The 20,939-nt window shown below is 57.8% G+C and overlaps 3 protein-coding genes across 3 annotated transcripts; 2 read left to right on the forward strand and 1 right to left on the reverse strand.

The window, feature by feature from the left end:
* Positions 1 to 921: 921 nt before the first annotated feature.
* CMQ_6145 (calcium channel subunit cch1) lies at positions 922 to 9,821 on the reverse strand (the record flags this gene model as incomplete). Its single annotated transcript, XM_014315210.1, has 5 exons — positions 922 to 1,239; positions 1,776 to 2,109; positions 3,048 to 3,704; positions 3,766 to 8,027; positions 8,085 to 9,821. 5 exons carry the CDS (start codon positions 9,819 to 9,821, stop codon positions 922 to 924), a joined length of 7,308 nt encoding a protein of 2,435 aa, XP_014170685.1.
* A 1,513-nt stretch (positions 9,822 to 11,334) lies between these two features.
* Positions 11,335 to 14,101, forward strand: CMQ_6127 (phd finger domain protein; the record flags this gene model as incomplete). Its single annotated transcript, XM_014315192.1, has 5 exons — positions 11,335 to 11,508; positions 11,595 to 11,689; positions 11,757 to 11,877; positions 11,938 to 12,045; positions 12,128 to 14,101. The coding sequence occupies 5 exons, from the start codon at positions 11,335 to 11,337 to the stop codon at positions 14,099 to 14,101; spliced, it is 2,472 nt and encodes an 823-aa protein (XP_014170667.1).
* Positions 14,102 to 17,642: 3,541 nt separating this feature from the next.
* On the forward strand, positions 17,643 to 19,496 carry CMQ_6002 (hmg box protein; the record flags this gene model as incomplete). Its single annotated transcript, XM_014315067.1, has 3 exons — positions 17,643 to 17,927; positions 18,045 to 19,080; positions 19,243 to 19,496. 3 exons carry the CDS (start codon positions 17,643 to 17,645, stop codon positions 19,494 to 19,496), a joined length of 1,575 nt encoding a protein of 524 aa, XP_014170542.1.
* Positions 19,497 to 20,939: the final 1,443 nt, after the last annotated feature.

The raw sequence follows: 20,939 nt of genomic DNA on the forward strand, positions 1-20,939 counted from the left end.
AACTGGATGTGCCTGTTTTATTGACTTCTATTCATATTTCCATTCTTCGTGTTCATGTTTCTGTCTTTCCCTGCGTACCAATGGCTTGCATGCTTTCAGAAGTCCCTGACTGGGATGGTGGTATATTAATTAGGGAGCCTGTCGGCCTGTCTGGCACGAGGAGGCAGGACAAAGTCCACCATTAATGAATGATCCTAGGGTAAGGGTTGGTGAGGCAAGCTTTGTGCAGTGTGAGGGTGGGACAACCCGGAGCTGATGACCTGCATATGTATCTCACATGGTCTGGTGTGGATGCCTGTTTCTGTCTTTCGTGGTTTTGGTCTATGGCCAGGCATATCTTGGGTTTGAACAAAAAGGCACTGAATGAATCTCTGTTACATGATACTACGCATTTTACGGTCCGGTCTGTCTTCTGATGTTGTGAAGTGGAAGTAGAAGTGAAACCAAGGTCGGCTTGTCGTCGATTAGCTGCCGTTAGTGTGAAACTGCAGGCAGGGGTGCCTGGAAGCAGTCGATTAGACAACGGTCACATTCTCGCTTCTTGTGGCATAAAGTGGTCCTTCCGTTGTATTCAAAAACGCATACAGTCATTAATCAAAGCACGGGCGCCCCGCCTTCCTCCCAGCTCGTATAACCGTAAAGCGCCGTATTGCGCCCCTTGTGGCCATTTGAGATCCAGTTCAATCATAGCAAGTCCTTCGTCGACCATCGGTGCACCCTGGGACAGGGGCATACGGTCGTTACGCCGCCGTTTGTGTAAAGTGTAAGTCTCCGGGCTGGAGAGAGAAAGGTGAAGAAAGAAAGAGAAAGTAGGACCAGCGTTTCGTCTCTGAAATGTCCTCGTTGTCGCCCTGCTTGATGTAGGGTGGGTATCAAATAAGAAATATGGGTGAGAGCAGCTGCCCCAGACTGGGAGCAGACTCAGAACGAGCCCATCCGCTCCTCCATACCGCCCCAGTAGACGATGGGGCGCGGTTCGAGAACGGCGAGGCCGCTGCTGAAGATGCGGCGCTCCTCCTCCATGTTGACGATGGAAGGCTGCCGAACGATGACGCTGTTGACGGTGGAGACGGGGGACGAGGTGGCGGAGCCGAACGAGCTGGTGCTGCTGGTCGACGAGGCGGAAGCCGATCGCAGGCGGAAGGATGTGCGGATGCCCTGGGGCGAGAAGCGGGCGGCGATGGCGTGGAAGCGCGAGGACTGCATCATGATGGCTTGGCGATGGTGGTGGTGGCGTGACTGGGATGGGAACAGACAGGAATTTTGGTGATGCAAGGCGGAGAAGGAAAGTCAAAGGCACAGCCTCGAGGTAAGAAACAGAAGAAGAGAACGAAGAGTGAACTGAAAGATAGGACGATATGTCGATCTGCTGCTGCTAGGATGAAGTGAGGCCGATCAAAATCAGGTGGTAGCCGCGGTACGGGAAAACCGGACGAAGAGAAGGGTGCGAAGAGGAAGGAGAAAAAAGGTCCTAGTTGGTGCTCTTGGAGAGAAGAGGAAGCAAGAAGGAGAGATCGGGAGGGTATGGGACCGCTTTAAGTATCATCAGGAGACCATTTGGTGGAGGCACAGAAAGACCAACGGCTACGAGAATAGACGGGCGTAGTCCGCCGCTCAGACACGTAGAGCATGGCCAGGATAGGAAAAAAAAGATCTATCAGACTGCGAGGGGCTACAGAGTCAGGGGGGCTAGAAAGAATGGAGGACTGTGTTAGTGTGGGAGTCGACGCAGGGATGCGGCATTATGCAAGTCCAGTCCGTCGTGGCTTGCGTACGGAGTAGGCGACGGTCGTCTTGCGGTCACGTGCAAGGGGCCGCTGTTTGGGGCCCGGGGTTGCTGAAACACCTGCACCGGTCACCCAGACGGACTGGTGCGGCGAGCGCGATCCGTGCGGCCGCAAAACGTGCAGCCAGACCGAGCCCGGGGTCTGCTGGAGCGTTGGAACGTGTGGGAGCGTTTGAGGTCTGTTGCCGTGCTTTGCCGTGCTGAGCCTGGCCGGAGGACCGTCTTGCCTCTGCAACGAGGACTCGCAGGATGATGCCTCTCGGCCGCGGGCCAGCGCCGATAAGAGGCCACGCGTAATCCAGACGTCGTCCTTCTTGCGTGCTCTGCAGTCATGGCAAGCCGTAGCTTACGAGTACTTTTGCCTTTAGGTAGCCCCGCTTCGAATATTCGGCCATCTTGCTGTAGCTTCGTCCTTTTGACAAGGAGGTACGAAGTACACGGCAGGGTTTGCTTCTTTTCTTCTCTTTACTGTTTCCTTTCTCTTCAAGCTCCCGCTCTGGCTTCCCTCCCGGACGGACACGGCTTGTTTCAACTTCTCCCAACAGGCTCGTCGAAATGAACAAGGGCCGTGGCAACTGTTCGTCCTGACCTCTGCGACAAGCGGGGCTCCTATCCACCCGAACGCGGCCTAGCTCTCCCTGAAAAGTGAAACACCCTGATATAGGCCGATCAAGGCCAACGGGCAGGAAGCGGCCATCCCTTCATGCCTCCGTTCTGCGCTGCAGGGGCAGAACCTGTCAGGACTGTGAAGTCGTGCTGTAGCGCATTCGCTACGCCCCTTTGCATGGCTGCGGAATGCAATGCGCGTATAATAATTCATTGTCACCTCATGACAAGTCGGATGGCGTGGCTGGCGCTGCCTGGTCTGCATTCTTTGCGGAAAATAGTTTGAAAAATGAAAAATGAAAAATGAAAAATCTTTCACCGAGGTCGACTGGCGCATTGAGCGGTACCCCAGCCGACAGTGCCACTCCTTAAAGGGGCGCAGAAACAGATTTAATGCTAACCTGCTTGCAATCCATGTGCTTTGCTCATTGTATCGCCGGGTTGCCCGTCTTCACAGCCATCCGGCGTATGCCGTTCTTTGTATCCTTGCAAACGCATAAACACTTTGTATTAGTCTGCTCGCTCTAGATGCTGAAAATGGGAAACCAAAAAAAAAAGAGCATGCGCCTCGCTTCCGCTCGCTGGCAAACAAAATCAAGAAATAAACGGTGGACAGAAATGCCGCTGGGCCGGTCGAGACCTTGGTGTCTCTCACTTGTTCCAGCCGCCGTCTCGTCGGTGTGTGGCGCTCCTGCGGATGCTGTCCATCCATACGGAGTCGTCTAGCATCGCGCTCACGTGTGCCGGACTGACGGCGCTTCCACGCCTGCTGCTGGCCCCGCTGACCGGCTGGCTGCCCGGCTGGCTGCCCGGCTCCTGCAGGTCGAAGCTGAACGCGCTCGACGAGTGGTGGTGCTGCTGCGCCGACAGCGACTGGTGCAGGAAATTGCCGCTGCCACCGGTACCACCACTGCCGGTGCTGATGGCACTGCTCATCGCGCTCGTGCTCGCCCGCACGCCCGACGTCCACGGCAGGCTCAGCGGGTGTGCGTAGTTGGTGTCGTGCAGGCTGATGTCCATGCTCGCGCCCGACCAAGACCGGTGGTGCAGCTGGCTCTGGCCGTTGCTGTGGCTGCTGGCCGCCCGCGCATCGTCCGCGCTCAGGAATGACGACGGCTTCGGCGGCGACGGGAAGAATGGCGCCGGCCCGGCCGTCGGCGTCGTCGGTGTTTGCTGTCTCTGCCGTACCTTGTTTGTGTGGCCGTCGTCGTCTGCGTCCACCAGGATGTCCGGGATGTCGAGCCGTGGCACCGTCGTCATGCGCGACGCCCGCTTCATCTCGAGGTGTCGTCGGAAGCGCCTGGACCAGTATCTGTCACGTGTTAGCACAAATCATTACTAATGTATGACTAAGCATAGCGAGGCAGACGTACAGCGTATCGAAGAAGCCCTGCACCGTTCTGCGGCGCAGCTCCTCGTCGACGCGCTGCAGGCGGGCACGGCGCCGCAGAAACTCCTCGAGCCGGAGGCTCTTGCTGTCGCTGATGATGTTGTAGTGGGCGATGATCATGAGCACGGTCGTGAAGGAAATGCCGTTGTCGGGGTCGGCCGAGACCATGACCTCCTCGTAGAAGAAGTTGAAGCGACGGCGGCGGCTGCGCACGCGTTCGACGTCGATCTTGCCGATCCGGTCGTTGAGCTTCTTCAGGTCGACGCCGGTGAAGGTGGGCGGCGCCGAAAAGGGAATGGCCAGCGAGGAGTGGCGGGCCAGCGACCGCGAGTCGTCGTTGCGCACGTGCTCGAGGATGCTGCCGACCGAGTCCTCGTGGTCGTAGATGCGCATCTCAAACACGCCCGAGAGTTCGGCCAACAACTGGGGAAAGGCATCGCGGCTGATGAAGCCGGTACCGTTGGGGTCGACGCTGCGCCAGGCCTCCTTGAAGCGGCGGATCTCGTCACGGTTGATGTCGACGAGTCCGCTCGATCGCTGGTAGACATATGAGAAACTCTCGTAGATCAGCGAGACGAACAGGTTGACAAAGATGTACATGCTGATGATGTTCCAGCCGATGAAGAGCACGCGTGCCCAGGCCTTGCTGCCACAGTCACTCTCAAAAAAGGTGTCGGCCTCGACGCAGAGCGGCGGCCGGATGTCGGCGTAGTCCTCCATCAGCTGGTTCCAGCCCTCGCCACAGCTCATGCGCAGCAGCAAGATCAGCGCCTTGGGCACCGTCCGCAGGTTGATATTGCTCGACTCCTGGCTGCCGAAGCGCGTGAGACTGAAGGATTGCGTCATGGCAATGGCAAAGACCATGAAGAAGACCAGCCAGGTGGCCACGAGGCTGCCAATGGTCGACAGACTCGCAGCGGCCGTCTTGAACAGCTGGTCCAGCGCGTCGTTGCGCGGGATGAGCATCAGCACAATGGCGACGAGGAAGATCTTGTGCAGCTGTACCAGCGTGTCTTCACGGTGTAGCGAGAGGAAGAGCACGGACGTGATAAAGGCGCCCGACACGGAGCACATGCTGAAGATGTCCCACGAACTGCGTCGCACCCGACTCCAGCCCAGGCCGATGATGCGGATGGCAATGTTGACCATGTAGACCAGCGTCAGGGCCAGGAAGAGGTAGTCGCGCGTGTTGCTCCACCACATCGGCTCACCCGCGTACTCCAGCACCAGCAGGATCAGGTGTACCACCAGCACGACCGTGATGCCCAGGTACCACTTGCCACGCTTCTCGATCGCCCGCTTGTGGCACCAGCGCTTCAGCCGGTTCTTCGAGTCGTCGTACGAGCTCTTGGACGGCGAGATCTGGCGCAGCAGCTTGCGCAGCTCCAGCCACGACCGCTGGTCGCCCGTCAGGAAGGCCACACCCGTCTGCTCAGTGTAGTTGCGCATGAAGACGGAGATGAAAAGCGTCAGTATGAAAACCGTTGCCAGTAGGTTGAATACGATAAAGAAGACCGCGTTGCCCTGCGCGGCCCCAAACTGCGGCTGCAGCCCGGTGCCGGTGATCGCCTGCGCCTGAAACGACACGTCCACCCAGCCCTCTTGGCTGACGATCTCGAACAGCACCACCAGCGATGCGCCAAAGTCGTCGAAGCTGAAGTACGGGTTCGACGCCACCCGCGGCGCCAGCAGCTGCCAGTCGCTGCTGAATGGCGCGCTCAGGAACTCGCCCGAGCAGTCGACCAGCTGCAACAGGCTGCCATCGTTGCACGTGACCATCTTTCCACGGAACAGATTCAGCCCCAAAACAGCAAACGGGATCAGCAGCGAGATCGATACAAAGGCCGCGCTCAAGATCTTCCACCCGCCCACGATCATAAGCGAGTGGAACGTCTCGCGCGCGCTGTCGCTGATGTTGAGCAGCCGCAGCGCCCGCAACGCCTTGAACGCGCCCACCGCCCGCGACACCGCCCCGTCGTTGGCAAAGAGCGTCGCCACATTGATCCACAGCGTGATCAGCACCACCGCGTCGATCACGCCCCATGTGCTGCGGAAGAAGGCGTTGGGTGTCCAGAGGAAGCCGTCCGCGATCACCTTGACCAGCATCTCGAACGAGAAGACGAGCGCAAACGCCAGGTCCGTCCACACAAACCAGTTCTTGGAGCTAAACGTGTGGCCCGCGTCAAAGTACTCCTTCTGGTACAGCGGCGTGGTGATGCACGCAATGATCACCATCGCCACAATCGACGCATAGATGAACGCCGAGAAGATGTACCACGGGTACTTGTGCGGATCGGTCCCGTCAAACCGCTCCGACCCTCGCCCCGGTCCGACGATGCTCTGGCACATCCGCCGGATTGGATTGCGCGGCGAGAACACAAAAAGCGAGTTGTTGTACGACGGATGGCGCGTCAGGTACTCGCGCTGCGCCTTGCGCCGTGCCGCCGTCGCCGAGACCGCCTCGCGCGCCATCTGCCGCGGGTCCAGCGCCTCGTTGATCGCGTGCAGCCGGATGCTCGAGTAGAATGGGTTCGGCTCGCGGCTGGTCGTTATCCGTACCATCCGCGACCACACTGCCGACAGGATCCCTGGCTGCATCACTGTTGCCTCCTCATGGCCGTGTCCGTGGCCGTGCCCATGGGTCTCCGGCGAGTCGGGCGACTCGAGCGAATCCGACGCCTCGTTCAAGAACTCGTGCACCACCGCCTCCTTCAGCAGCATCTCCATCATCGCCGGGCCGTAGTCCAGCGGGTCCTTGCGCTTCTGCCGCCGACCAAAGGAGAACATGGCCGACAGCGAGAGGTTGCTCGCCGAGCTGCCCAGCTCCTTGCGCTGCAGGAATGCCTTGACCTGCTCCAGCCGCTTCTGGTCCTCGCTGACGTCAAAGTTCTCCTGAATCACCGCGATGAACATGTTGACCAGGATAAAGTATGCCAGCGTGAACCAGCCGATCAGAAAGATGGCCCCAATCCACGCGTTGTGCAGCCGCGTCGTAAATGTCGTCACCGTGTACAGGATCACCGTCCAGTTCTCGCTGGACATTAGCTGGTACATGCCCAGGAACGAGTTGAAGATGTTGCCAAACGTGATCCGGATGTTGTTGCCGTCGTCGTCCAGCGGCGTGATCTCGCCGCGGAACAGCTGCACCGCAAAAATGGCCATGAGGAAGGTGATGAGGAACACAAACAGCACCAGGTTCGCGATACCCGTCGAGTTGCCCAGCACCAGCTTGATCAGGCCCCGCGTCATCGGGATCGCCAGCACCAGCCGGTACGTCCGCAGGATCTGAAACACCGTCAGCCACGCGTACAGCTGCTCCCGGTGCCGGATCTCCGGGATCAAGATCACCGTCGTGATCACCGCCAGGCCGAGGTCGAATATGTTGCGGAACGCATGAGGGAAACGCCGCCAGTCCTGCGCGATGCGGAGAACGATCTCGACGTCTAGCAGACTAGTCACCATGATTTCGATCGCATTGATGGCCGGGATCCGGTTCTCGTGCGCTGCGCTGCGAAAGGCCTGCGCAAACAGCCCGAGCGCGATCATCAGCACGAAGAACCAAGCGATCTTGTCGTAGATCCACTTCAACGACCACCGGCGTAGCGGCGCCTCATCCACGTGAGCGGTCGTAAAGTTCTTCTCGTCCGCCGTGAAAGCGCTGCCCTTGTTCTCCTCGCGGATGAGCAGGAACGACGAAGTGATCACGGCGATCAGCAGGTTCGTCATCCAGAGCATCATCACCACGATGCCGGCCGCAAAGAACAGCGCTGCCGGCAGGTAGTCCGAATCGGTCGTGTAGTACATCAGGTCGCTGAACGTGTTCGCGCTCATGATCACAAACACTAGCTCGAGCGAGTGGAAGATGTCGTCAAAACTGACCGTCGCGTTGTAGGGCGCCGTCTGCTGGAGGCAGATGGACCCACGCGGGCAGATAAAGCCCTTGCCCGACGACGAGCCGTTGACGAGGATGGTCAGATCATTGGGCTCCTTCATCTGGACCCAGGGAAGCGTAGTCGGTTCGACGTCCGTGTTGTTCACGAGGTAACCACCGCAGAACTGGAACGAGTTCGTGTACGAGGCCGACAGGTTGGTCGGCTGCATTGGGTCAAGCCAGACGCACTGGCGGCTCAGACTCGACTTGAAGCTCTGGACGCCAATAATGGCAAACAGCAGCCAGAAGAAGCCTATGAGGAATGAGACCCGCACCAGAAGGGGGGAAGCCTTTTTCAAGCTCCGCAAGATGATCTATACGTGTCAGTGGAGAGAAGGAAAACAGAGGGACAAAACTGGAAAAAAACGTACGGCGTTTCCTTTTGTGATACCCAACAGCCGGAGGATCCGGAGGCAGCTCAGCATGCGGAACAGATAGATGTGGTGGGCGTACTCGATCCCTGTGCAGGCGAGCACAAAGGAAATCCAGAAGGAGACGACAGCGACAAAGTCAAGGCGGTTGAAGCCGTGGCGCAGAAACGCACGCCGGGCAAGCTGCATCCGACGATGCTCGTCGTAGGACTCGGGCGCGCGCTGGCTGTGCATAAAGGTAAAAGAGCGGGCAAAGGGCGAAGGCGTGAAGGTCTCGGTAGGCGGCCGGCGGGTGGACTTTTGGCGTTGCGGCTGGAAGAAGTTGCGGTACTGATCGGTGACGGCGGCTCGGAGGCCGTGACGGATGCCGGCCTTGCGATCGATCGTGCTGTACTCGGGGGCGTTGAAGATGAAGCCGGACACGATGACGCGCACAACGATCTCGGCCGTAAAAACGATGAAGAGTCCGAGCATCGACCAGTTGTACCACGACGAGCTCCACCGATCGGTGCGTGCATTGCCTGGCGACCAGACGTCGGGCGCCGCCTCGACGGCCAGCAGCACGGCTTGGAAGATGATCAGCCCGAGAATGGCCGACTCGACCCACGGCTGCATCAGCAGCTCCAGCATGGCCGTACGGATCGGGTTGTCGGCCGAGAAGATCCCCAGCGACTTGCCACGAAGCGGATTTCCCATCGGCGTCCGGTGTCCGGAGACCGGAGTCGGCAGCGGTGTCATGTTGCCAGGCACACCGGACTTCTCAGCCGGACTGCCGTATGCCTGAGCCGAGTAGGACGTATCGACCAGCATCGGCACCGCGGCCACGTGCTGCGAAACTCGGCCGTCGACGCTCGAATTGCGCGACCGTGACAGCGACCGTGACCGGCGAGCCTGCTCCTCCAACGCCTCGCCACCACCGCTGATGTCAACCACACGCTGTGACACCTCTCGCATGATGGACGCCGTCCGGTGCAGCGCGCCCGACGCCGACGTCGATGCCGACCGCGAGCGCCGGCTATTTGTGCTTGGGGACAACGAGTCGCCGTATCCGCGGCTCTGGCCCGTCTCCAGGTCGAAGCCCAGCATCCGCGTGTCGCGGGACCGCGACGGGCTGCTGTCCAGATCGCGCACCGTCTGAAAGCTGTCCCGCGAGTACTCCTCGGTCGGCGTCACGACGAGCTGCGCCCTTGCCCCCGAGATGGGCTGCGCGCTGGTCGTCAGCGGCACACGATCCGACTCGTTGCCGGCGTCGTGCTGGTCGAGGTGGCGCATGGTCCCGTCCAGGGAATCGTCGAACGACCCGCCAAAAGGATCGTCCAGCGGTCCACCAAACGGCCGGTCGAGCCGTTGGTCGGCGTAGTACGAAGAGGCCGAGGATGTGCGCGGAAACGCTTCGCTTGACAGAGGCTGCAGCCCCAAAGACGGCACTCGGCTCCGGACTGACTGTGAGATATTGGGAGGCAGCGCGAACTGCAGGGCCGCTGCATCGATGGGAGAGTCGACGCTGTCCCCCATCGCGTCGTCCTGGCGAGCATGGTCGCTGTACGGTGCCGGTTGCTGCCAGTAGTCGTCGATGCCGTTCAGACTCGCCGCCAAGTGTGCTGGGTTCACCGAGACCTGCTCGTATGGATTTGACGCTGCCGAATACCCTCTACCGCCAGGGTAGGAGGGATCCCCAGAGCCGTAGCCGCCATCGCGGCCGTGGCCCGAATCGGATTGGTCTCGACGACCAGACATGTGGCTGTGGTAGGTGATTGGTGGCTGGTATTAGGAGAGGGGATTCTCGTGAGGATTCGTCGTATCGTCGACTCATATCAAGGAAAAGAAGGACGTATGGCTATGGAGACATGGCCACAGAGACGGACGACCAGAGAAAGCTGTGTTCGAGCTCTGTTTATTGCGCTGCTCCACACCAGGTCGACAGGCGTCGTGGACGAAGAGGGAGACGAGCAAACGAGCGGTTTATATATGGCCGGCTGAATATGGCCGCTCTCAAATGCAGAGAACAAAGTCGATAAAGATACACCACCCGAAAAGAAGACGCCAATCAGAAAGGTCGTTCGCAACAATGCACAGAAAGTTTCGCTGGCAATCACAATTCAGAGAACATCGTTTGGTGAGATAGGACAACGAGGCCTGGGATCCGTTTTGCCGTGGCGACAGTCCAAAATGCCAAGCGATAGGCCAAACGACAGTGCCTGCAGGATTGGTTGGGGTCTGGTGGAATGGGGCTCTTGGCGTACGAGTCTGCGCCGCTGATCGTGGTCCGGATGAGAAGAATAGGATTAGGAGGCTGTCAAGACGAAGAAACGCGACCGAGCTGCGTCGTCCCTGCTTTACGAGTACGAGAGCAGAGTTCTACAGGGCAGTTGCCAGCTTCTCCAGGGGGAGGAGCTACCCGCTCGTAGTGCGACGCTTGACACAGTGCCGTATCTGACTGGTCCGCCGAGCCTCTGGGTCTGACCTGCATTGGCCTCCCCTGAGTATTGCAGCAGGCTACGTGAAACGACCCCAGAATAGACATGCCGAATATCTCTTGCGCTTCAGAACAGAGGACCGTCCAGCCACCAATGCGGTCGCGAAAGACGCATTCGCGAAAGGCAGGGCAGACGGGCAGTGGCAAACACGACAAAAACATGGCGAAAACTCCAGATGAGCAACGCAGGGAGACACGCAAGAATTGTGCACATAAGACAGAAAAGTCCGCTATAGTAATGTGATATAGCTTCTTACGAGAAGAACCAAACTCCATGAAACAGAGCCAGCGCGATCCCTGCTGCTTCTCGTTCCAGACAACATTGGCGCACGGCTTGTATCATTAAACTGTTCACGTGAGTTTTCACGTGCAGATAAGATTGCCAGGGGAAGCAGGAAAAAAAGCAAGCGCCAATTAGCTTTGCACGCCCAATTTAACCCCTGTCGTCCAGAGCGCGTCGCTGCGTCGCGATTTCCTGCAAGCAAATCACTACCAGTACGAGTACTCCATACTGTACTCCGTACAACCTCCCCCCCCACGACGCAGCTCTACCTCACGACATAGACTGCCAGCAATCAGCAGTGACAACGTGCCGCTCGTTGACGCTGTCCACTCTCCCCTGCGTCCGACCTGCAGTTCTCTTCCGATTCTATATCAACTCTCGCCGAGCTTTCTCTTCCGGACTCGTCGGCGTACTGTCATACCACAGCGCACGGTCTCGCCGGTCATCCAAGCAGCCACTGCGCCCTCCCAGCTCGCTCTCTTTGGCGCATCATGGTGTCCGTCAGGAAGCGGCTTCTCGACGACAGAGGCCCGGCTGCCGCTGCCGACGCGCCCCGGCCATCTCCGGAACTGCGTCGCCTCCGAAACATGTGGCAGTTTGCCTGTCTCTGCCAGTGGCTCTACATCTTCGGCCCGGTCATCAAGCTGGACGCCCCGGATATCGATGTGAGTGCTCTGTGCACCACTGCCTCCTGTCGAGGTCTTACGGCTTCGACCATGCTATTTGGTGCTGACAGGCCTTGGGAATCTAGGAGCTGGAAGCTCAGTGTCTGAGCCCGCATTCGACTACTCTGCAGGAGATCGGGCTGGCAATGCTCAAATATCTGTCTTCGCATCGCGGTCTCACGTACGTATAATCCTGTGTCGTCACCCCTTGGGAGCCATATTGGCTGTCACGTGCTCATCATCGACAGAGCCGACCTGTTTGACGAGTACACGCGGCGACAATACGTGGCCAAGGCGCCCGAACTGCCAAACCCCTTCGGGACCGATGAAATCCCGGACAAGTTCTCTGGGTTTGATGCCTTCAAAAAGGTCAGCTCCCGCCCCTCCTTAGCCCAGAGCCGTCACGTGGTTGCTGACGCCGTGCTCTAGGTTCGCGTCCTGCACCAGATGACACAGTTTATCATGATGAATTCCGAAAAGCTGCGAGAGAAGATGGCGGAGCAGAAAGACGTCGTCGACCAGGACCAGACATCATGGGTGAGTCGCCATGCCTCGCCAACGGCGTGCAGGTCCAGGATGGTTTCGCAGACGTATACTGACATGCAGGTGGGGTGCGCAGCGCATTGAGCCATTCGGATGGGACAGCAACGATGACACATACTTTGTTCTCGACGACAACCGGGTGTACCGCTTAAAAGAGCTGCCGCCCGCGCCACCGAGGCCCAAGAAGAACACCAAGAAGGCCAGGGCTCAGGCAAGGCGAGCCAGCAAGAGACGGCGTGTTTCTACGGCCACGTCCAGCAATGACATGGAAGATGAGGCGGAGGACACCGTCGTAGAGGCCGAGGCAGAGCCAGAGCTAAAAGAGAACGATGAAGCGGGCGACGACGGGCTTGGAGGCATGAAGTGGGAGTGCGTCGCCGTGTCTCTGGACGAAATACGGCAGCTACTCGGCACGATCCCTGGCAGAAAGGACGCGAACGAAAAGATCTTACATAGTAAAATTGTCGACCACCTGTTGCCCATCATCGAGCAGCAAGAGGAAAAGCGCAGGAAGCGCGATAAGGAGCGCGAAAAGGAGCTGCTCAACATGGCGAAGCTGGCCCAGGCGAAGAGATCGAGCCGTATCGCCGGCCGACAAGAGCAGATCAAGCAGGAGGAGCTGCAGCGCGAGGAAGAGACCAAGCGGCGCCACGACGAAGAGGTGCGGCGGAAGGAGGAGCAGAAGCTGCGCAAGCTGGAGAGAGACCGGGATAATAGGCTTATGTCGAGGGAGAACCGGCTGCGAGAGCGGGAGCTGCGCCGGCTGCAGCACCAGGAAGAGCTGTCGCAGCTTTCGGAGGACAGCAAGAGCGTCAGCAGTGCAGGCGGACCTGGGCGCATCTCTGAGCGGCAGCGCGCAGCCGAGATTGAGAAGACCCGAGAGGCACTGCGCGAGCTCGAGCAGGAGGAAGACGAGGAGTGGGTGTTCGACTGCGTCTGCGGCCTGCACGGCAAGGTGGACGACGGCCAGCACAGCGTGTCGTGCGAGCGGTGCAACATCTGGCAGCACAGCCGGTGTCTGGGCATCAACGAGGAGGAGGCAGAGAAAGACGACTTCCACTTTGTCTGCTCATCCTGTCGCCGGCGGTCACGTGAGGCCGAGACGGGAGTGCGGTCGCCCATTGTCAAGATCAAGGTCAACAGGCCGGCAGTGGCGAGCAACAGCGCCAACGGAACGGCTGTCCCGCAGCCGGTTGTCCGCTCAGCGCTGGAGCCTCCGAGAGAAGGCGTCAACTCGGGCATTCCGGTCAAGATCGACGCGGCACCACAGGCGCTGACCTCAGCCAGCAGCAACATTGGAGCCGATCCGGTCCTGAAGCCGGCAGAGACGTCCAACGGGATCCACAACCCCTTCTCGTCGCCGCATCCCGAGCTGTCCCCACCAGGGCTGTCGCCTCGCAAGTCCCATGCATACGACACGATTTACGAGCAGGCCAGCCCTACGCCGGTTGGGCTGATGCGCAAGTTTGGCGACCACTCGCTCTCGCCGAACATTGCCATCCGTGCGCCGGCTCTTCTTCTGCGTCCGACCAACGAAAAGACGGCCGGAGGACCGCCTGCCTCGCCCACCAAGCCCAGGGCTGAAGGCCCTGCCGGAGAGTCGTCCGGATCGTCCCAGCCGTCCGCTCAGACCGTACTTTTCCCGCCGCCTACGCCCTCCTCGGCCTCCTCGACCCGGGTCAAGAACGAGCTGTCCGGGCAACAGCAGCAGCAGCAACGGACGCCTTCGGTGGTCATGACACCACGCCTGCACCATCCGCAAAGAGACGACCCGGGCAGCGGACAGCGGGCCCGGACGTTGTCACCGCTGCTGCCGTCTCACGGGGGCTTGTCCCCGACAAAGCAGTCGCCCTCGGTTGCGAATGACTTCAGCGCAAGCTTTCCCAGCTCGAGCCCGACTCCGCCCATCTTCCCTCCAGCTGCAGCGCTGTCGCCTTCTGCGCCAAAGCAGGACCCCACGCCGCCCATCAAGTCGGGAAGCTTTGGGTACCGACAGGTGTCAGGCGGGCCGCCCTCTGACAGGAAATCATCGCCTGCTGCGAGAGAATAAGGGAAGGGGAGGACATGGTTTTTTTTGGTGTTGCTGGAGTTCGCAAGAGGTCGCCGTCCGACTGTGTGTGGATGGCCATATGTTTAGATATGGGATAGAATGGCATGAATTACAAAAGTGCAGACAGCCACCCGGCCTGTCTTTTGCCGTTGGGTCTCACTTGCTCCACCATCACTCTTGTTCGTTTGTCCCGCTGTACGAAGGACACGTGGGCGGTCAGTCTGAAGTACCGCCGCCTGTCCTGTTCTCCAGCTCGAACGGAGGGAGAGGTTGTCCGCATGCAGCAGGGACTGGCGGCACGACATCCTTGCCACCGCTCGCACCAGCACACCAGCCGAGCTGGTCTATGCCACATGCGGCTGCTGGCGTCCTCGCGGATTACAAAGACCAAACTGTCCGTCCGGCCGCGATGCCGAACAGGTGGGCCGTGCTGGCCGGGCGCTTTTTGCGCAATCATAGCACAGTTGCAGCACGAACGGGTCGGCGGCAGCGTTCGTGCTGCGCATTTGCCCAGGAAGATGGGGAAGCCCTGTCGGTGCACAGGAGCACGAGAAGAGAGGGTCGCTTTCCGGAGGACGCACGCTGACTACACACGAATGAGGGGAATCGAACGAGGTGGGGTCCTGTTATCAGTTATCAGCCAATCCGGCCGACCGTAAGCCATCCGGCTCCATACACAGTACAGTGTACATAATAATAGTAGTGCCCCAGCACATCATCCCTTGATTGCTCCTCTTGCACAAGCGACTCAGACGCCTTTGAGTCCGGACTAGGACAGGGGGCCTGCTGTTCGTATCAGTAGCGCAGGTCTGTTTGTCTGGAGGAGCGGGGCGGCCGGCGTGGCTCTCTCGGCCGCACAAGAAAGCCGGAAGAGGCTTCGCTTGCATGACCTCTCCTGCAGCTGAGCTGCCTTGCCTGCAGGAGAGAGGGGGGAGAAAGCATGCAAGGTACGAGTAGACCGGCCGTTCGCCCAAGCAAATCGCCCAGTAGAATAATTCCCAAAGCGGCATATAGCGGGTCCGAAGGGGGGATTGATGACAGCCGTGTGTGTGTGTAATTCTAGACACTGGAATGCAGAGGCCAGAGAACAGGCCGCTTCCGGCAACAACCGTTGACATTCCGATGGCTTATCAGAATCTTCATCAACGCTTGCATTTCCATCCATGACTGGCACAGTCGGTCCAGTGCAGGGCGCCGGCCTTGAGAGGAGGGGGGACCAGAGAGAGGCTGGATCGTCTCGCATGGTTCCTGTGAGCTTCGTCTGGGCTTCTTTCTTCCTTCTTCCAAACTTGTTTCATTTGTTCTTTTTTCCTTTTCTTTTTTTTTTTTTTTCTTTATTTTCTTTTCCTTTTTGCTTTCCGAGCTCCTTCCGACATCTGACACCCTTATTGTTCCTATTCTTTGCATCTGTGCATCTGTCTTTGCTCTCTGTTATTTTTATCCGCGATCCTCAGGGGCCGTCTTCAGTGGTCGGCGAGGCCCTTTGTTGCCTCCCACGTTTCGTTTCGTCCGTTCCTTCTTTTTTGTTCTTTCCTGCCGACCAGGGGAAGAAGAGCAGCAGCAGCAGCAACGGCAAACAGCGGCGTAGTGGCGCATCAGAGTGGAGACACCAAAGGGCAGACGACAAAGAAGCGACAGGTGAGAGCGAGCAGCAACGGACGGACAGTCACGGAGAGAGAAGGCGCTGCCCGAAACAGCGTAGAACTGCCGTAAAAATAGACCACACATAAAGACAAAATACGAAGTTGCAAAGGCGTAAAAGAAGAGGGGGGGCAGGCAAGAAAGAGACCAGCTAGAGGAGGTGCTGCAGAATGTTCGTGGAGATCTGCCAGGCGGTCGTAGGCCAACCTAAAGCGTCTTGGGGCAGCAGAAATATGGGTAAAATTGGGTACTAATAGTGGACTAGCGCGTTTGCGGCCGTACAGCCTAGCGCAGGTGTTCGTGGGTGTTAGTGGCGGTATTTGCTGCGCCGAAAACGGCAATGGGACAGACGGTGTGTACACCAGCATCGACAGACCAACGACACTACCTTTCTGGCTGTGAGAGGAGCAGGCCGCCAGCCAGTGCGTTGGGCCAGACAGCCAGAAGAAAGAGATAAGCGGTTATACAAATAACGGCCGTTGTCCGGCTCGATGAGGGGCGGATGCGAAAGAATCGGAAAAAAAGAAGCACTCTGCGAACGAACAAGAGCACACGAGAAACGACCCGTTGCGAGGCCAGACGCAGAGCGAAGAGGACCGAGGACCGAAGACCGCAAGCGACTGCCAGCCTTGGCACGACAACCCCCGAAAGCGACGGATCTGTCAGGCTCAGCTGGAGAGTGGGCTCTATGGCATAAGGCGAGACAAGTCTCAGGCCCCTAAACGTCGCTAAAGAACGCGCACGACCCGCTAGAGAACAGCGCCATACCTGTCACGGGCCAAGCACCGCCAGCACCACCGCCGGCAACACCGCCGCCAGTCGAGAGCCTGCGTGAGAGCCGCTGTCAAGCCACAAAGCCTCATTACGAGCGACAAGACAAGACTTGCAGGAATTGGTCTTGGTCTTGATCCCCACAGCCACGCACCCCCCCCCTCGTCTTCTTGTCTTCTTGTCTCTCTTGTCTCGTTTTTGCCTTATTCAGCCGTCGTGTCGACTGGCCGCATCCGCTTCACCTCGTCGACAGAAACGGCTTCGAAGCAGAAACAGGTTTGGCCTAGACCCGCTGCAGCATCACGCTCGAATCTTGCTGGCAAGACGAGCCCGGAATCTAGGAAGAAGACAAGCCGGCACGAAGGACGACACCACGGACGACTTTAACCTGCAGACAACAGACTAGACAGAGCGCAGCCTGCATAGTACACAGACCACAACTTACCCCCCCCCCCCCCACAAAGGACCACCTCAGGCAGTAGCCGCAAAGATCGACCGCCAGCCTTTCTCTCTGGCCTCCCGCCCCGTCTGGCTTACCTTTTGTCCTGCTCCCACAACTCCTTCGCGCACGCCCTCTTGCGTTTACCGCATCTGGTTCGCCGCCTTGTCTCTCACGGCCGGAAACGTTCCCTTTTGCCACCCCGGTCTCCCTTCTCCATATGCGCTCTTCCCCTTCGACCACACAACAGACACTCACACCACCCCCCTCTTCCTCCTGTGAGCTTCTGTCATCCTCCTCCACAGCCTCCGGCAGTAGCAGACAGTGCAGTCTGTCTCTGTCCGTTTTGGTCCAAATCGGTTGCTTCTCTGAACCTGACCCGACCAGCTCCCTTAGCCGCATCAGCTTGGCCTGTCCTCTCGCTCGTCCGCCAGTACACACCGCCAATCACCAGAGATTATCGACTCCTCCACCATTGCTTCTGTCGTCTCTGATCTCTTCCTGTCTATCCTCTCAAACAGACCTTCAACGCTCGCTCGTCATCTGCCGGCCTTTGCTCATCCCTATCGTCTTCCCCCTGGTCCACCTCCATTCCTAACCGCTTTTCTCTTCCTCTCTCCCTCTCCTGTTCTTCCCGCTCTTCCCGCAGCAGTCGTAAAACATTCACACCCTGCTGCACATCTCTGCCAAATGGACCAGACCATTCCTCCTTCCCCTCCACCTTCTCTGTTCGATCGCTCCTCTTCCACGCCCAACGCCTCCTCGAACTACGAAGATCCAACCCTCCTCTCTCACACGTCGGCTTCCGCCTACAGATTCCAATTTCCTGATCTGGCCGGCACGGCTTCGCACTTCGACTCCATGATGGCAAACACACAGGCACCCCATGGCCTCCCGCTCCATTATTCAAACCTCCACCCTGTCGACGACGCCGGTGCATACGAGATCACACCGGGAACTGCATCTGCACCAAATGTAAGCCCCCGGGGTTCTCGGGGCCCCTCAGAGTATCGGGACTCTCAGAGCCCTTAGAGCCCCCTTCGGTCCCGTCCAAGTAAGCGCGCCGAGCTGCAGCTAACCTTGTCCCTACAGCCTTACACTCTGACAACACCCGAGGCATCGCCTCCGACTGCGGTACAACATCTGCCCGGCATGGCCGGTGGCGCAGCAGCCCCAAGAACAGCACAGGAACTCAGAACTCTGGGCGTCCGGTCGGGCCGCATAGAAAAGAACTCGAAGAAAAAGACGGCACCATCCCCACCCGCTCCAAAAAAGGACAAGGCCGCGGCAACGGCAGCAGAAGCAGCAGCAATGGAAACGGAAACGGAAACGGCGGCCGAGGTATCGGGCCCTCCTGGCCTGTCCACGCTGGACAGACCACTTAGCATCCTGACCAAGGACTGGGAGATCCCGGTTGTTGACATTGCCACATACGTCCACCGGTCCGTCGAAGATCGCCGCACTGAGGTCGAACAAGGCAAGGTGCCTGGCAAGATCAAGCGGGCCATGAACGCATTCATGCTCTACCGCAAAGCATACCAGGACCGCGCCAAACGGTGGGCCCAGCAGTCGAACCACCAGATAGTGTCCAAGGTGTGCGGCCAAAGCTGGTCCATGGAGCCGAGAACTGTGCGTACCCAGTTCAACGAATGGGCCAACATTGAACGCGACAACCATCGCATGGCTCATCCGGAATACAAGTTCACCCCATCCAAGCCCCGTAAGAAGATCGGCGACACGTTCGATGACTTCTCTGACCCGGAAGACCCCGACTGGGACGTCGGACGGCGTCGCTCAAACAGCAGAACACCCCTGCGCGACCTGGACGGCGACTACCGACCGTCCCATACTCCATACACAAACCCGTACGCCACTAGCGTGTCCCACTTGCCGTCGTACTATCCTCTCCAACGTCCCTCTCACCTGTCGGGTCCGGCCGGCCACTCGGTGTCCATGGCATACGACACAGACCCATACGGCACAGGAGAACTGCACTACCAGCCCGTTGCGGTCGCAGGAGGCCACCCTCATCAACCCCAACACCCACTGGGTTCTGGGCTGAGCTTCACCACGGCTCCTCAGAGCATGGACCTTGGCACAGCTCACCACTCCATGGACGCTCACCACCGTGCACAACACAACAGCTTTGACTATGGCGATCACTATACGCAGCAGGTTCTGGCACAGCAGCAGCACCAACACCAACATCAAAACCAGCAACAACACCAGCAACAGCTGCAACAGCAGCAACAGCAGCACCAGATGGCCGGTGCCACATCTCACCTAATAGGCTTGGGCCAGCACGTCGATCCAGCTTTAGCCCACTATGACATGTCGGGGCCACTCATCGGCGACAACTGGCAGCCTGGCATGCCCCTTGGCATGCCGCCCAACAGCGCCGAACAAGACATGTACGCTGGTCCATACTTTGCTGAGATGGACGAATCCTACATGCAGGACAACCAACTGCAATATCTCCGCGGGGGTGATGAGACCTGGAAGATCGACACTATCAATGAATCGGAGGTATGGCATCCGGAGTGAGTACCATAAAGGAGGAACGGATAATGTAACTTTACAGCTGGAGCGAAGGCGCAGATGATTGCGCCACCGCACTGGAGGCGGATTCGGCATGGATAGGATTGAAAGTGTAAGAGGGGGAAAATTATGGCGTCCAGGTTTTGAGGCAGCGGAACACTTGTTCTCTCCTGATGTATTCGTCTTGCTTAGCCTCTAATTTGGCTTGGCTTTTGTTCTTTTGGATTTGCTTTTTCTGCTGCTGGTCCATTGGATTAATATGTCACCGGCACTGGCGGCCAGTTTCTAGGATTTTTGTTTGTCATTTCTTGTCTCGTTCTCGCTTTATTGGCGCTGTCTTACATGCTTTTCTTTTTTGCATGGCCTACGGCGTGAGGGACTCGGGTCTGAGGTCTTGAGGTCAGTGTAGTTAGAAGACCTGTGTTGCGCAAGTCTTACTTTGATCAGACTTCTAGGCTTATTTTAGGAAGCAATGGTAATCTTTCATTCCTCTGCGAAGTTGCTTCCCCTTCAGAATTACTGTCGTGCAGATACTTAGAAATTTTTCAAGTATGACGCTCTAAATCAAGGAAGAAGTTGGAAAAATATATTAAAAAGTAGCAATGATCTCGCGTCACCGCATAATATCAAGCAGGGGATGTATCGTTTGTTTACTGAAAGAGAGGAAGTGGCGACAAGCCTGTTCAGGGGTATACGGAGTACACAAGACAATACTCCGTATTAACAAATAATCTTGATTCGGAGCTCGTGTGCCGCTAAGCCCCGCTAGTCACGATTTTGGTAAGATCATTTGAAACAAAAGGCACTCGATAATTGCATAGCAGTGGTATATCGTATGTACATACTTGCTCCGTAGTTCGACAAATGTGTACGCCAAATGGTAAGCAAGTTGAAAGGCATTGTGAATTTGCGAGGCGACAGATGAAGGAACTACGCATAGCAAACGCCGACTCCGATGGTTGGCAGCTGGCTACTCGTTCTAAAGGAATATCACTTTTATTAACTATTAGCACAGCTGTCAGCGATTTTAGTGCTTAATTAAAATACTGCTGGACTATGCGGCTGCTGTCGTAGATACATACTCCGTGCATTACGAATGCAAGATACTAGTTGACAACTCGTCAGCATGCAATCCCCATGGTCAAACAATTCCACACCACTAAACTTATTAGGTAGACTACGTAATAAGATACTAATAGTGTCATGCCACATCTGACACTGTTCTTACTTATATAAGGAGGGTTAGAAAACCAATACCAGCCAGTGCCACAACAGCTCTCCCCACAGCAACGTACAGTGGCTGTCGAAAGCTTCAGCGATTATACGGAGTAGGCTATTCCTATTGTGCGGCCCAGAGAGCATTGTCCACTTGCAAAACACGACTCGCACCCATGTAAGGATACACATTTTATTTAAAAGATCTCAACTTCAGTGTTTTAGTGCCACTGT

Source organism: Grosmannia clavigera, assembly GCF_000143105.1.
Source record: "Grosmannia clavigera kw1407 unplaced genomic scaffold GCSC_167, whole genome shotgun sequence".
NCBI lineage: Eukaryota > Fungi > Ascomycota > Sordariomycetes > Ophiostomatales > Ophiostomataceae > Leptographium > Leptographium clavigerum.